At 44.0% G+C, this 16,920-nt stretch overlaps 2 protein-coding genes across 2 annotated transcripts in view; both read left to right on the forward strand.

Annotated features, from left to right (window-relative positions):
• The window catches only part of LOC134671432 (hormone-sensitive lipase), a 32,348-nt gene that overhangs the window by 10,871 nt on the left and 4,557 nt on the right, over window positions 1-16,920 (forward strand). The window contains exons 6-13 of the mRNA XM_063529291.1: window positions 1,308-1,557; window positions 3,321-3,530; window positions 7,337-7,483; window positions 8,925-9,074; window positions 9,669-9,804; window positions 10,602-10,697; window positions 11,105-11,200; window positions 16,529-16,673. Of these exons, the coding sequence (XP_063385361.1) occupies window positions 1,308-1,557; window positions 3,321-3,530; window positions 7,337-7,483; window positions 8,925-9,074; window positions 9,669-9,804; window positions 10,602-10,697; window positions 11,105-11,200; window positions 16,529-16,673 (1,230 nt within the window). The remainder of the gene's footprint in view (window positions 1-1,307; window positions 1,558-3,320; window positions 3,531-7,336; window positions 7,484-8,924; window positions 9,075-9,668; window positions 9,805-10,601; window positions 10,698-11,104; window positions 11,201-16,528; window positions 16,674-16,920) is intronic.
• Window positions 12,122-14,824, forward strand: LOC134671408 (uncharacterized). Its single transcript, XM_063529262.1, has 2 exons — window positions 12,122-14,031; window positions 14,287-14,824. The coding sequence occupies exon 1, from the start codon at window positions 12,151-12,153 to the stop codon at window positions 13,792-13,794; it is 1,644 nt and encodes a 547-aa protein (XP_063385332.1). The 5' UTR covers window positions 12,122-12,150; the 3' UTR covers window positions 13,795-14,031; window positions 14,287-14,824.

Raw genomic sequence — 16,920 nt, forward strand, 5'->3', positions numbered from 1 at the left:
AGGGAAGGAGCTGACCGTCCTACCGCCCACCGTACATCTAGGTCTTCAGAGCCTTAACGTTAGGCTTATTAGTGTCAATAAGAGAATTGGCATGGTAAGTTTGATATGAGACATTGAAATATTATATTCAATAAGGGCTAGAGTTGCACTCTAATGTCCTCAATGGTCGCCGTCAACAAAGTGATCACCATACCACCTGAACCGGTGACGGTGACCACGACAGAAGGGAAAGAGCTGACCGTCCTACCAGAGGCGTAGCTAGAGGATATGGCGCCCGGGGCAGGCACCGAATTTGCGCCCCCCCCTCCCTCCTAACGAAAGGTCTTGTGCATTTTGGCGCCCCCCCGTTGGTCGGCGCCCGGGGCACGTGCCCCCTCCAACCCCCCCCTAGTTACGCCACTGCGTCCTACCACCCACCGTGCATCTAGGTCTGCAGAGCCTTAACGTTAGGCTTATTAGTGTTAATAAGAGAATCGGCATGGTAAGTTTGCAAGTATTTGAAACTACAATATCCTGTATCGTTAACTGACATAGATACTCCTTAAAAGGTGATCTTATTTAACAACAAGTTTGCAAAATTCTGGGGCATGTATAAACGTTTAGTTATTACGTTAGTTGTTATGGGATGTAAGAAAGAAGAAAGAAAGAAAATACATTTATTTACTTCAAACCAAACCAGTTAATTATATAGAAGACATAGATGTACATGGATTCACTCATATTCTCTTGAATACTAAGATCATAACGAAAAATCTGCGCTTTAAAACTACTATGAGAATAAAACAATACTCATGATAATACGATCTCGCTCGCCTCGTCTGTCAAGTTTTACTCCATGACTTTTTTACAAACTTTTATTTAACTTGCAATGTATATAAGTTTGATCCACTTCCCCGTTTCCGATGAAGCTGAAAATTTGCACAGATATGTGAATAGAATGACAATGCAATATTATAGTACCATTGAGCTGATTTGATGACGGAGTGGAGACAGGAGGTGGCCATAGGAACTCTGTGATAAAACAACGCAACCTTTGTGGAAAACGTTATTAATTCCCAGAACGACCGGTCTGGCCTAGTGGGTAGTGACTCTGCCTATGAAGCCGATGGTCCCGGGTTCGAATCCTGGTAAGGGCATTTATTTGTATGATGATACAGATATTTGTTCCTGATTCATGGTTGTGTTCTATGTATTTATGTATTATATATATCGTTGTCTGAGTACCCACAACACAAGCCTTCTTGGGCTTACCGTGGGGCTTAGTCAATTTGTGTAAAAAATGTCCTATAATATTTATTTTTTTATAGAACGGCGAAGCGAGCTCCTCGCTCCCGGCAGCAGAAGGCGTGGTGTTCCACTGTCACGGCGGCGGCTTCGTGGCCCAGAGCTCCAAGTCCCACGAGATGTACCTGCGCGAGTGGGCCGCCAAGCTCAACGTGCCCATACTCTCCGTGGACTATAGTCTGGCTCCTCAGGCGCCGTTCCCGAGGGCCTTGGAGGAGGTTTACTACGCTTACTGTTGGATGCTGAATAATTTTAGCACTATTGGCACTACCGGTGAGTGTTATTATATAGTTTAAACAACTTTGTCAGTAGAAAATCCAAGTCCCACGAGATGTACCTGCGCGAGTGGGCCGCCAAGCTCAACGTGCCCATACTCTCCGTCGACTATAGTCTGGCTCCTCAGGCGCCGTTCCCTAGGGCCTTGGAGGAGGTTTACTACGCTTACTGCTGGATGCTGAATAATTTTACCACTATTGGTACTACTGGTGAGTGTTATTATATAGTTCTTTGTCAGTAGAAAATCCAAGTCCCACGAGATGTACCTGCGCGAGTGGGCCGCCAAGCTCAACGTGCCCATTCCGTGGACTATAGTCTGGCTCCTCAGGCGCCGTTCCCGAGTGCCTTGGAGGAGGTTTACTACGCTTACTGTTGGATGCTGAATAATTTTAGCACTATTGGCACTACCGGTGAGTGTTATTATATAGTTTAAACAACTTTGTCAGTAGAAAATCCAAGTCCCACGAGATGTACCTGCGCGAGTGGGCCGCCAAGCTCAACGTGCCCATACTCTCCGTCGACTATAGTCTGGCTCCTCAGGCGCCGTTCCCTAGGGCCTTGGAGGAGGTTTACTACGCTTACTGCTGGATGCTGAATAATTTTACCACTATTGGTACTACTGGTGAGTGTTATTATATAGTTCTTTGTCAGTAGAAAATCCAAGTCCCACGAGATGTACCTGCGCGAGTGGGCCGCCAAGCTCAACGTGCCCATACTCTCCGTGGGCTATAGTCTGGCTCCTCAGGCGCCGTTCCCGAGTGCCTTGGAGGAGGTTTACTACGCTTACTGTTGGATGCTGAATAATTTTAGCACTATTGGTACTACCGGTGAGTGTTATTATATAGTTTAAACAACTTTGTCAGTAGAAAATCCAAGTCCCCCGAGATGTACCTGCGCGAGTGAGCCGCCAAGCTCAACGTGCCCATACTCTCCGTGGACTATAGTCTGGCTCCTCAGGCGCCGTTGGATGCTGAATAATTTTACCACTATTAGCACTAACGGTGAATAGGTACAGTTTCTTTTATTGTTCGCTATTAAACGAGCAATTCTTGTTTATATGTATATTTATATATTTCGGGGATGTAGGAAACGGCTAACGATTTCGATGAAATTTGCTATATGGCGGTTTTCGGGGGCGAAAAATCTATCTAGTTAGGTCTTAACCCTGGGAAAACGCGAATTTTTTGAGTTGATATATGTTTTCCGAGCAAAACTCGGTCTCAAAGATCTGCTAACAAGAGTTAACTGTACCTGTATAGATTTTATCTAGTTCGCCTTTGTACTACACATTTATATTTTTATCTGATGTAACCATTATTCCTTGTGCCGTGTGGTGCCGGCATTAGAAAAGAATAGCACCACCCCATCTCGTCCCTTGGGTGTCGTATAAGGCGACTAAGGGAAAACTGGCGACAGATATGCATATGAGCAAGGCTCGCCGGTATCCTTAGCGGGGTCCTTGCTCACAAGTGCTAGTGCGCGCGCCACATCGAAAAAAAAACATTATTCCTTCCTTTCGTACAATAAAGCGTATACTTAATTACATACGTGTTCTTGGCAGTGAATGTGTTAAATTATATTCTACATAATATTGTTTTCGGTTACCGCGATAGTTCCTCATGAAATAAAACTATTGAAACGGATTATATCGCGTATATTGAATACATACTACATACGTTTCGAACCCTTTACAGGGGATGTAGTATGTATTCAATATACGCGATATAATCCGTTTTAATAGTTTATTTTATATTCTACAGGTAAAAGAATAGTCTTCGCCGGCGACTCAGCAGGAGCGAATCTCCTAGCCAGCTGCACACTGAAGATCCTATCCAGTGGTCTGAGAAGTCCAGAAGGATTGTTCCTGGCATACGCTCCGTTGTTAGTGAGCTTCACTCCGAGTCCCGCCCGTCTGTTGTGTCTTATGGATCCTTTACTGCCGTTTGGATTTATGATGAGGTGCCTTAAAGGTTCGTATTAAAATCACACTTTTAGAAACACAAAAGAGGGTTTCTATGAATCCAAGAAGTCCAGAAGGATTGTTCCTGGCATACGCTCCGTTATTAGTGAGCTTCACGCCGAGTCCTGCGCGACTGTTGTGTCTTATGGATCCGTTACTGCCGTTTGGATTTATGATGAGGTGCCTTAAAGGTTCGTATTAAAATCACATTTTTAGAAACACAAAAGAGGGTTTCTATGAATCCAAGAAGTCCAGAAGGATTGTTCCTGGCATACGCTCCGTTATTAGTGAGCTTCACGTCGAGTCCTGCCCGTCTGTTGTGTCTGATGGATCCGTTACTGCCGTTTGGATTTATGATGAGGTGCCCTAAAGGTTCGTATTAAACCACTTTTAGAAACACAAAAGAGGGTTTCTATGAATCCAAGAAGTCCAGAAGGATTGTGCCTGGCATACGCTCCGTTGTTAGTGAGCTTCACACCGAGTCCCGCCCGTCTGTTGTGTCTTATGGATCCGTTACTGCCGTTTGGATTTATGATGAGGTGCCTTAAAGGTTCGTATTAAAATCACACTTTTAGAAACACAAAAGAGGGTTTCTATGAACCCAAGAAGTCCGGAAGGATTGTGCCTGGCATACGCTCCGTTGTTAGTGAGCTTCACACCGAGTCCCGCCCGTCTGTTGTGTCTTATGGATCCGTTACTGCCGTTTGGATTTATGATGAGGTGCCTTAAAGGTTCGTATTAAAATCACACTTAACACACAACAGAGGATTTCTATTCAGATATTCTGAAATCACACTTTTAGAAACACACAAAAGAGGGTTTCTACTAACCCGAGAAGTCCAGAAGGATTGTGCCTGGCATACGCTCTGTTGTTAGTGAGCTTCACTCCGAGTCCCGCCCGTCTGTTGTGTCTTATGGATCCGTTACTGCCGTTTGGATTTATGATGAGGTGCCTTAAAGGTTCGTACTAAAAGCACACTTAACACACAACAGAGGATTTCTATTCAGATATTCTGAAATCACACTTTTAGAAACACACAAAAGAGGGTTTCTACTAACCCGAGAAGTCCAGAAGGATTGTGCCTGGCATACGCTCTGTTGTTAGTGAGCTTCACTCCGAGTCCCGCCCGTCTGTTGTGTCTTATGGATCCGTTACTGCCGTTTGGATTTATGATGAGGTGCCTTAAAGGTTCGTATTAAAATCACACTTAACACACAACAGAGGATTTCTATTCAGATATTCTGAAATCACACTTTTAGAAACACACAAAAGAGGGTTTCTACTAACCCGAGAAGTCCAGAAGGATTGTGCCTGGCATACGCTCTGTTGTTAGTGAGCTTCACTCCGAGTCCCGCCCGTCTGTTGTGTCTTATGGATCCGTTACTGCCGTTTGGATTTATGATGAGGTGCCTTAAAGGTTCGTATTAAAATCACACTTAACACACAACAGAGGATTTCTATTCAGATATTCTGAAATCACACTTTTAGAAACACACAAAAGAGGGTTTCTACTAACCCGAGAAGTCCAGAAGGATTGTGCCTGGCATACGCTCTGTTGTTAGTGAGCTTCACTCCGAGTCCCGCCCGTCTGTTGTGTCTTATGGATCCGTTACTGCCGTTTGGATTTATGATGAGGTGCCTTAAAGGTTCGTACTAAAAGCACACTTAACACACAACAGAGGATTTCTATTCAGATATTCTGAAATCACACTTTTAGAAACACACAAAAGAGGGTTTCTACTAACCCGAGAAGTCCAGAAGGATTGTGCCTGGCATACGCTCTGTTGTTAGTGAGCTTCACACCGAGTCCCGCCCGTCTGTTGTGTCTTATGGATCCGTTACTGCCGTTTGGATTTATGATGAGGTGCCTTAAAGGTTCGTATTAAAATCACACTTAACACACAAGAGGATTTCTATTCAGATAGCCTAAAAAACTCACAAAAGAGGGTTTCTATTAACCCAAGAAGTCCATAAGGATTGTGCCTGGCATCAGGCGTGGCTCACTCCGCGACTTCCTCGCTTTGCTACAGGTCGCTAAAAGTACATCCGTTCGACCCCAGTTTTGGGGTTTGCCATAAGCCGCGCGTGTCGATGTCGCCACCTAGCGGCCATGTCTGTGCTGATCGTGACAGACGCGTTTTGTTAGAGAGTGAGTCTTCTGTACCTAGTACTATTATTTATTCAGTGCTGGCATACGCTCCGTTATTAGTGAGCTTCACGCCGAGTCCCGCCCGTCTGTTATGTCTTATGGATCCGTTACTGCCGTTTGGAATTATGATGAGGTGCCTTAAAGGTCAGTTTATCAAGTCTAGAAACTACAGTATACAAGAGAAATGATTCGTATATCCAGTGGCATGATAAGTCCCCAAGGAAAAAAGTCCTACTTGGTTTCCGTTTAAGAGAAAATTTGATTTGCAATGACACACGGCAATGTTAGAACACCATTAATCTGATTAAATTTACTACTATATTATTACATTATTAGTATATTACACAACGCTCCTTGAAAACCATAGTGTCGTATGTCGTTACACAAAAATTCCAAATTTCAACTTTGAATAATTGAATAACGTCACAATTCAGGTTCTTAATTGTGTATTGTGCCACTATGGTTGTCAAGTCACGACACTATATCACGCGTCTTTGTTTCCTTAAGATCAGTTTTCCTAGGATAGCGGTGCCGTCATATAGCGGCCGTCTCCATACTAAATAATACGGCTGAATATGGATGTCGCAGTATTTGTATGGAGACTGCCGCTATATGACGGCACCGCTATCCTAGGAAACTAGAACATTACCCCCTTATTCATAAAGGTCTACTAAAGTTAACAAGCTGATAACTAATAATCGTTTGTCCCTTCCCGACGTATTGGCACAGGGCGGACACGCCATACATCGAAAATCATTTGCGTTTATATGTGTGCACGGCACGTCTGTACACGCGTCATTGTGTGAGTAAGTGGCTTAGGGCTGACTCGTGCCGCGCGCGGGGAAGGCGAAGCCGAGCTTTGCCGAGGCCGGCCGAAGGACACGACGAGCGGCCCGCTGCGTTGCATAATTCGACCGAAATACGTAACAAACAAAATATAGGTTTATGTTTTATTTCGCTCCAATTGTTGAATTGGCTTTGTCAGTTTATAGTCCTGCACGTACTTGGACTTTCAACACGCCATTATTAAATGTACCTTATTGTTGATGCCTATTAATTATTTTATATAACATACATAATTAATTCTTAAATTATTAAAATTAAATTAAAAATCAAACGCGAATGTCCCGCGACCATCAAGTTTTTTTTTGTGAAAAGAGTGTTAAACTAAAAATAAAACATTTACGAGGAATATCTGTGTAGAAGGTCTAGTTACCTTAGGTACTTTAAATATTAAATGTTGGCTTAACATTCACAAATTCAACGAACGGGTTTTATTCATATGATATTATTATTTTTACGCAAAAGTATAGCCTTATTTACTGATACATATTTCGTCTCTTTGGAAAACTATATTATTATTCATTTCTACAATAAGTAGGTACCCGTACATCGCACAATACACCGGCATTTTGAACGTTGCGTCATCGCGCCGCGGCGTCGCTAGCCGAACTGAGCGTACGTCAGGAGTCCGTCAGAACTCAGTCGTGGGGCGAGGTAAATCCGAGTCGGGGCGGGGCGGTGCGTGTCCGTTCTGTATGATAATACTATTACTTATTCTGTGGTATTGGTATGATGGATTATTATCGGCTTGTCAACTTTAGTAGACGTTTATGAATAAAAGGGTTAGTCAAAACAATGTTCTCATCTATTTATTCGTCCGCAGCGTACGCGTGTCCAAACCCAAGTGGCAATACGAGTGGCGGGGGTTGCTGCCACAAAAACTGCAACTGTGCCAAACCTGGTCACACAACCTCTAACGCCACGACTCCTCTAGACAGCAACGGCTTTCTTAAAGTCAGCCCTTCACAAGGTGACGTATAAGCAATATAAGATATAGATTCAAACATAAATACCGTATACTATTATACACCGTGTTTTTTTTTATTTCCGTTAATTTCAAGGGTGTATTCCTGAGCTTAAATCAAGTAACTTTCTCAAAGACACCGATATTCTAATTAACTCCATTTCAGAGATAATCAATAATTTATTTTTTTCCTATAAGGCCTCTACAAGCGTGTACACTTGCCTTAGGGCCGGTTTACACATTGATTAGTGTTTAGAATGAGTTCATACATTTTGCTACTAAACTTAAGTACAATCTCGTTCGATCGATGTTCGAAATGACATTGATATGTCACAGATTTCAATTGTTTAGTTGAGTTAAATGTAATGTCCGTGTTACAACAACGCTATATGCTACATTTAATTACTTTTTAAACTAAAATTTTATTTTCAAAAAAAGCAAAAAAAAATTTTTTTTTTAAAGTTAACAATACCATTTAGTTCTCTTAAACGTACTTAACCATACCCCGAAGTTAACGGAATTCAATAAAAACACGGTGCATAACACCCAAAATATTTAGCGGCAACATTAATAGCATCACCTCCCCCTATTTCTTTCTTTCACGCACTAGGCCAATTTAAACATTTAACTTCTTCTTTAATCTTAACTTTTTCTTGCTATATCCTCATGTTTTTGTTATGTTTTATGGCAGTAGGCCTCAACACATTTGTTATCTTTTAGTTTAGTTATAGGAGCATTCCACGAGCTGTCCCGTACAAACGCATTTTATTTCGTATATTAGAACTTTTTTTTCGGCGTTTAAAGCCGACAATTATTTTTATGGTCATATTTTTGACCAATTGTTACAGAAATAGAAACTCTTATACCTGCAAATCTTCAGAAAACTCGCGTTTGTACGGGACAACGGTAGACAATTTCATGGAATGCTCCTATATTCAATTCTCCTGTATGTGTTGTCAATTTAATTTTCTCCTTATTAGTTTTAAGTTAGTGATAAGCTAGGTCCCCACCGAAAATCAGCGCTGCGGCGTACCGTCGTAGCATTACGCTGAGTGGAGGTCCTATTTAACGTATATGTGTCAATATAAAATTTGTAATTTAACTGTTTGGTTCACGTAAATAATGTATTTTCTTTCTTTTCTTTCTTTCTATGTAGTGCATAATTATTTTCCATCGTTTTTTCACGGAAACGTACGAACGTGTCTTGCTATTTCAGCCAGTCTCGGTACAAAAAGTACTGCGTCAGTCACGAATGCTCACATTGATTTCAATACTTTGAATCTGGCTTTGGGCACGGTTCTTAATTAATCTTTTCATAATGTATGTATAAATTTTATATTTTTATCGTGATTCAAAAACTTTAATCAGAAGTAAATTGATGATGATGTGTTTAAAAATATTTCAGTACATTTGTATTTTGATCTTTTAATATATTATCTATTCACAGAAGGCATAAGCGAGGGTCCATCATCGTTCGAGGAGGTATCTCCATCGGACCTGGCGGAGCTTCAAGCGCACAAGTCCGGCAGCGAGCGGCGCCAGTCTTCCGACACCACCATTAGCGCCGCCTCGTTACAAAGCGAACACACCGCCACTGGTAAACAATGTAGTGGTCGTATCCCACCTGTCCAATTTCTTTGTCCAATGTGTATTTGCGTCTCATATTTTGCTTAGTGAGAGAGTGAGACGCAATGAACATTGGACCAAGAAATTGAACAGGTGGAATACTCAAGCCTCGCAAAAAGCACCAACTTCGGACATTTCTATTTCTTTCAACATCGACGCATTAGGTAGTAATAGGAGCCTTAGGCTTAATCACTTACGGCCCGGCGACGGGCACGAAATTGCGTGGGAATGAAACCATAAACAATATGTGGGAACGAAAGGACCGATCGCTGTGTCTCGCTAAAACCTATGGTTGCCGCCGCCGCCGCCGCCGTCGCCGGTCGCGCAATGTCGTGGCCGGGCCGTTAACCAAGATCGCCAAAACTTCATGCTCACAAGCGCTCTGGTCCAATCGGAGAAGCGCGAGACGAGACGAGAAGGGAGCAGTACACTCGTTCTCGGCCTATCTCAGGGTCTCTCGACGAGTGTGTAGTGTGTACAGCCCAAACAAGTCAACAACGGAACCAAGGTAATAAACTAAGCCCCGAAGCTCTAAAAATATTTATTTCATTAATTTGATCTTCAGGTTTCTCGCCGCCCGAAGACAAGTCGCAACAAGTAGTGTCGGACTTCTTAGAGCGCTACGTGTTGGATAGCGACACGGACTCCGAGGGGCGCCGCATACCCGTCATCAAGCCCAACACTGGCCAGGAGGAGAACAGGTACCTACTACCCTCCCCCCCTCCTTGCGTCGTTATCCTCAGTGAGGAGGGTCGTGACCTCCCTTCTAAATCACCTTCTCTCTCACAATTTCTCTCCATCTGGTTCTTGGCGGTATGGAGAGCCATGTGGACTGTGGAGTCAAGAGCAGAGCGGATCTGGTCGGACCAACGTATTGGACTGCGTCCACTTCCAGGCCTTTTCCCGCATCCACTTTGCCTGTCACAAAAAGCTTTTCGAGGCTGCCACCGTCTTTATATATACCTACTACAGAGGTAGTTCGTAATTGTTTTCCTTCGTGTTTTCTCGGAAACGTTCGTATTTGTCATGCTACTTCAGTCAACGTCAGTACTTTTTGTGCCGAGACTTACTGAAATAGTATAATACAAGACGCCTTCGTACGTTTCCGTGAAAATACGATGGAAAACAATTATGCACTACATCTGTACATACTATTATTTTATTATTCACATACAGGGTGACATTTTTGCCGAAATCGCGAAAAAAATAGGCTGTCCCATAAAATCATGTATAGAACAGCCATTTTTTTTCTAACCTACACATTCAACTCAAACTGTCCAAACGCAAGGCGAATCCCATTCGCGTACGAAAATCGAGTTAGATCAAGCTAAATGGGCAGCGATTTTGATACGCCAACTTATATGGAATTATGACGTTTAAATAACCCTTGCACAGTATGGGCTAACAAAATCGCTACCAACTTAGCTTGGTTTAACACTAACACGGCGTGAAAATTCACAGAATACAGAATTAGAACTTGACATAGTTTAATTTCCAGTCACAGAGAAGTCGAGTCGGAGAACTCCAGCACACTGGTTGGTGAACTGCCACTGGAAGACCAAGACCGGGAGAATAAGAAAAGGATAAAGACGCGGTAAGTACCCCACTGCTATACTCTTTATCTTTAGGTATTTAAATAAAAGTAAACAAAATTTACCCTTAAATGGCTCCTTTAGCCAGTTGAGGGTAGATGAAAACATTACACGATCAAATAATGGAGGTCAGGTCAGGAAAATGTACAAATTGTTTGTTTACTTTTATTTAAATACAAACATATAGAAGATACAGACATATAGAATCCGTCTAACATCCCGACCACATACTCGACGAATGGCATGGGAAGTAGCGAGGGAAGTAGACTTAGGCAGAGACGTAGTGTGGCCGCGCTACTCGTCATGCTCGTCATGCCCACCGCTCCCTATTTTGTCGGTGTTTTGTGTCTTTTCAGAAATGTTCCTGTGTTAGTTTTACTTTTCAACATAATAAAATTATTGCTTTCAGTATCAGCGAAGCTGCAACGGGTATAATGGGTGCCATGTCGTCTCGGCTAGCGTATATCACAGGCTCTAACAATATCTCCAGGACAACACAGGAGGAGTGAGTCATTTGTGTTACATTACTAGCATAGCCTGATACTAGTCAGGCTGATATATGATGATTATTGTATTGTACTTTATTGTACATAGAAAAACACGAGAAACACAGTTATAGAGTGAATTAAATACAACAAAGACGCACTTATCCCTGTATGGGATATCTCCCAGTTAACCTTTGAGGTGAATGTTGGTGATTTGGTTGATTTAAATACTTTGTGAGTTTCTTTAAGTATACAACAACGTTTTAAGTGATGATTATTGAGTAATTCCAGATAAAAGTGTGATAATGTCTTCGAGAAGTGTTTGTTTAAGTCAACGGTCGGCAACCTGCGGCCCGTGAGCCGCATGCGGCTCGTGAATCTGTCACTTGCGGCCCGAGTGCCGCCTTGGCTATTTTGTATGTAATAGTGACAAACGAACAATGTCTCATTAAAGGCTTGGCCACACACAGAGCGCGACGCAGCGCCGCGTCCGCGCCGCGTGATGCCGACGCGAAGCCTGGTCAAACAGGGCGCGCGCCGATCGCGCCGGCCTCACGCTCTCAACACGCCCTCAAGGCGCGCGTGAACGCGGCGCGGCCGCGCGGGAACGCGGCGCACCGCTCGCTGCCTAACGTCCGATCCTACTGATGTGACCTTGCGCGACGCGGCGGGCCGCCGCGTTCGCTCGGCGCAGCGCTGCGCACGCGCCGCGCGGACGCAAGGGGCCGCGCGGCGCGGGGCGCGACAGAAGCGGGGCGTGATACCGGCGGGACGCAGTCTGTTTGACGTCGGTAACCTGTTAGCATGTGCCGCGGTCGCGCGGCGTGGACGCGGCGCGGACGCGGCGCTGCGTCGCGCTCTGTATGTGGCCAAGCCTTAAGCCATTTAAATATAAAAATAAGTGAGAATATAACAAGACATTTGTTAAGATAAATCGATAGTGAATATTATTATTTTTTAAGTTTTTATTATGAATAAGTCAATATGTACCTTAGTTAGTTATAACTGTAAGTCGGTTACTCGCTCGGTGGACTACATCAGATTGTTATGTCAGAAGGTGGATATTTTGGCATTGCAAGAGACCTGGCTTTTTTCTCACAATTTACCATTTCTAGGAACCATTGATGATGATTTTGGTTACATAGGTTCGTCGGCCATGGACACCTCCGTTGGCTTAATACAAGGGAGGCCGTTTGGAGGGGTCGCACTTCTATGGAGAAAGAGTGCGTTTGACTCTGTTTCGGTCGTCCACTGTGTGAGTTCTCGTCTTGCGGCTATTAATGTAAAAGTTCGAAACCGGTCTTTCCTAGTATTCTCTGTTTATATGCCAGTAAACTCGGCAGAGAATTTAATAGAATTTACGGATTGTTTAAGTGAGATGAATGCCATTGTGGAGAATAGTCGGGTTTCATCTGTATACATGTTGGGAGATTATAATGCGCATCCAGACAGTTTGTTCGGCCGTGAAATGTTAAAATTTTGTGATGATCAATTGTGGCTTTGTGCGGATATAGACAGACTAGGAGTAAGCTCTGGTACGTTTACGTTTATTAGCGATGCCCATGGCAGTACTCGCTGGCTCGATCACTGTCTGGTTACCCAGGCAGCGGAGCAATCGGTAACTGGAGTACGGGTGCATTATGGCACGACGTGGTCTGATCACCTAGCGTTGCAGGTTGAGTGCGACATAGATGTCTTGAGACCCCATCTTGCTCCTAGGATACCTGTGTTTGATAAGGTGCGGTGGGGGGTTAGGAATGCTGCGCAAATCGAAAAGTATATTGGCCTGTGTAACGCAAAACTTCGCGAGATTGACTTTCCGCATGAACTGTCTAACTGTTGCGATAGGTTGTGTAGTGACGTTAATCACAGAGCCATAATTGATCGTCTCTATTTGGATAATGTTGAGTCTCTGAGGTTTGCGGCTGTGGAGAGTAGTTGCGGGACGCCTAGACGGAAGCGTGGTGTGGTTGGCTGGAATAAACATGTTTATCTGGCTCATAGGGATGCCAGGCACCATTTTCAGTGTTGGTTGATGTATGGGAAACCGTCTTGTGGGCCTTTTTACGCTCGCATGGTGGAGTCAAAGCGTATATTTAAATCAAGGCTGAAGTGGTGCCAGGACAATGCCGAACAGATAAGGATGGATATTCTGGCAGAGCAACACGCTAAAAAGGACTTCCGCAATTTCTGGAAGCAGACTAATAACCTCAACCCTAAGCCGCGCGCCCCGCTCAATGTTAATGGTATCAGTGGGCCGGTGGAAATAGCTAATATGTTTAAAGATAGCTTTAAAGTTGAACCACTGCATATCACGTCTCCTACCGTTCGGACAGGTTTGAGGTGCACGTCGGGCCCACTTATTACCTTTTCAGCTGGTGAGGTCGCCTCTGTCATACGTAGTATGTCGAAGGGGAGATCACCGGGTCACGATAGCATAAGTATTGAGCACCTTAAACATGCCGGTGTACATCTGCCGCGCGTATTGTCCATGTTTTATACGTTGTGTATACGGCACTCTTACTTACCGGACGAGTGTATGAAAACGGTGGTGGTGCCAATAATCAAAAATAAAACCGGTGACTATTCGGATAGTTCCAACTTCCAACTATAGGCCCATATCACTAGCTACTACCATTGCCAAGGTACTGGACGGTCTGCTTGATCGACAGCTTAGTAAATATGTTAAATTGCATGATGCTCAGTTTGGTTTTCAGCCTGGGCTGTCGACTGATGCAGCTATTTTAAGTCTCAAGCATACTGTCCGGTACTATACTGAGAGAAAAACTCCAGTATACGCGTGTTTCTTGGACTTATCTAAAGCTTTTGATATGGTGTCCTATGAGCTTCTGTGGCATAAACTAAGATCAGAAACAAACCTGCCAGATGAAGTGATCGGTATTTTTGATTATTGGTACAAGAACCAGGTGAATGTCGTAAGATGGGCAGATGCATTATCGGAGGAGTACAGTTTGAAGTGTGGAGTGAGGCAGGGTGGATTATCATCTCCTCGACTCTTCAATCTGTATGTGAACGCCTTGATAGGGGATCTCAGCAGCACCAGGGTTGGCTGTTGTGTGGCAGGTAAAATGGTGAACAATATTAGCTATGCCGACGATATGGTGCTGTTGGGGCCCTCTGCGTGTGCAGTTAGTAGGCTGCTTGGCAAATGTGAGAGGTACGCGGTGGCTCATGGACTTAAGTACAACACGACGAAGAGTGAGGTACTCGTATTTCAGTCGCGCGGTTTTAAAGTGGATAGGGTTCCGAATATTATGTTGAATGGAGTACCACTAAAAAGAACCGCTAAATTTAAGTACTTGGGTCACTGGGTCACGGAGTGTCTCTCGGATGACCTGGACATTGAGAGGGAGCGTAGGGCGCTGGCTGTTCGGGGGAATATGTTGGCCCGCAGGTTTGCGCGATGCAGTAATGAAGTTAAAATTACTTTGTTTAAGGCGTTTTGCCAGTCTTTTTATTCGTGCTGCCTGTGGGTGAACTATACTCAGCGGGCAGTCAGTGCCTTAAGGGTGCAATATAATAACACGCTCAGGATGCTGTTGGGACTGCCCAGGTGCTGCAGCGCATCGGGCATGTTTGCGGAAATGCGAGTAGACGGCTTCCATGCCATTGTTCGAAAGCGGGTCGCCTCCATCATGCGCCGTGTGCGTGGGAGTAGCAACGGCATTCTGAGTGTGATCGCTAGCTGTTTGGACTCCCCCATAGACACTGGAATAGTTTGCATGTAAATAATTGACTGAATTTTAACTATTATTATTATTCCTTTATTCATCATTTTTCTTAGGCTAGGTTTTTATAATATGTATATAAAAGTAAAATATAAAAACACTTACAAAACAATAAAAAATACATATAAACACATTATTATTATTTGTATCTCCGTTTTAAAACTCTCGGGTCTTTCGAGCCCGGTCATTTATAAGGCGTGCGTGGGGATATGGATCCAACACGTAGAGGCCGTTTGGAGAGATTTGATGTCATGTAGAACGCCTGCTGGAACCCATTCACGGGTACATCAATAAATATCCGTGAACCGGTTTCAGCAGGCATTGGAAGCTATTGTAAAGAATATGGTCAGAATACTGGTCTATGGTTTAAGTTTGGGTGGAAAAAGACTGGGCTATTGCAAAGAAGTCCGGACACCTGCCATAACACTGTTTGCACAAGTTATCGAGACAGGTGGTGACTCGCCACTCGTTAGATGGGCACCTGATGCGCCATCGTAAAGACGGCCAGGTGCAACACCGACGTGAGCGGCTCAGGGGTGTCGAGAGGTGGTGCTGCGCTTTCTCCGAAGTTACTCGCGGCGTTATGCCCTTTAACACTTCCAACCCTGGAGCATATAGCTCTAACGACTCCTCTCTGGACGGCCAATGAAGGCAAGCCAGAGCTGAGAGTCCTGCGGGTCCCCTTGGGGTCCACTCCGGCCGACGAAGACACGCCGGAGACGGAGACCCTGACCGACTCTCGGGAGCACTCGGGTCCGTGGGATCGTTACTCCCCAACAGCTCGCCACAAGCTGCCCTGCGGGCTTATTATTATTATTCATCACAAGTTACAGTAAAGTTTTAAACAGTAGAAGGACGTGCATCCATCTTCTCACAGAACCTCAAACATTCAACACGCACAACCACCAGTCTGCTTGCAAATAAATCACAGTCACACTGAGAGGCCGATGCGAGGAGCGCATTCAAAAGGAGCAAAGAACGAACCAGAGGGGAGTTCCTACGTGATACAGTTCGGGAAGCCGGGACTGCCAGGAGACAACGGTCACGAGGTCTGAACTCGATTCTGGTCCGTGAAGGAACGTACAGACGTACCAGCTGCCCCACCAGCTCAATACAGTCCGACTCCCCGCGCAGGATACCGCAAGCAGTAGTGAGAAGTGCATAGTTACGTCTTACCTCCAGAGAGTTGAGACCCAGTATTCCTAACAAAAATTTGGTTGGGTATAAGAACGGATTATTATTATTTATTTTGTGTTTGTAATTCCAAAATGTACCTTTTATTTTAATTTTTTGTGTAAGACTGAATACTTTAATTTTTAATTTTATTATTTTAATCATTTTTAAGTGTACCTATTTATTGTTTTATTATTGTGTACGTAATTTTAATTATTTTAATTTAATATGGATCATCTGTTATCTGCAATAAATAATTGAATATGAAAATATGAATATGAATTAAGTCATAAATATTAACAAAGTACAGCCCGCGTCACCTCCGTTAACTACTATGTGGCCCTTGGCTGCTAAAAGGTGGCCGACCGCTGGTTTAAATGATAGGACAAGTAAGGATGAATACACTCATCATTATTATTTTTTTAGGATAGCAGTGCGTTCGAACCTGGACGCCCTAATCGCCCGCAGTCCGTCCGACGAGTTCATATTCTCCGTGCCGCGCGACCCGCTGCTCTCTCCGTACTGGGCAGACGACAAGCTGCTCAGCAGGTTCCCGCCCTGCAGGATATTGGTTTGTACCTAATACTTGAGGCTTATTCTTATTGTGATAACGGGTTATGAATTTCAGTTCAGTTCCAGTTTGTCAACACCATAGAAGGTAGGATCCTATAGAAATGGTATACGCGTGCCTCCGTGAGGGATAAAACATACGCAATGCGACAATATGATTACTTACTTACTCACTGCTGTGGCGCAACGACCCGAAGTGGATCTTGGCCTCCGACACCAAAGACCGCCATACTACTCTGTCCAAAGCC

Source organism: Cydia fagiglandana, chromosome 15, assembly GCF_963556715.1.
Source record: "Cydia fagiglandana chromosome 15, ilCydFagi1.1, whole genome shotgun sequence".
Classification (NCBI taxonomy): domain Eukaryota; kingdom Metazoa; phylum Arthropoda; class Insecta; order Lepidoptera; family Tortricidae; genus Cydia; species Cydia fagiglandana.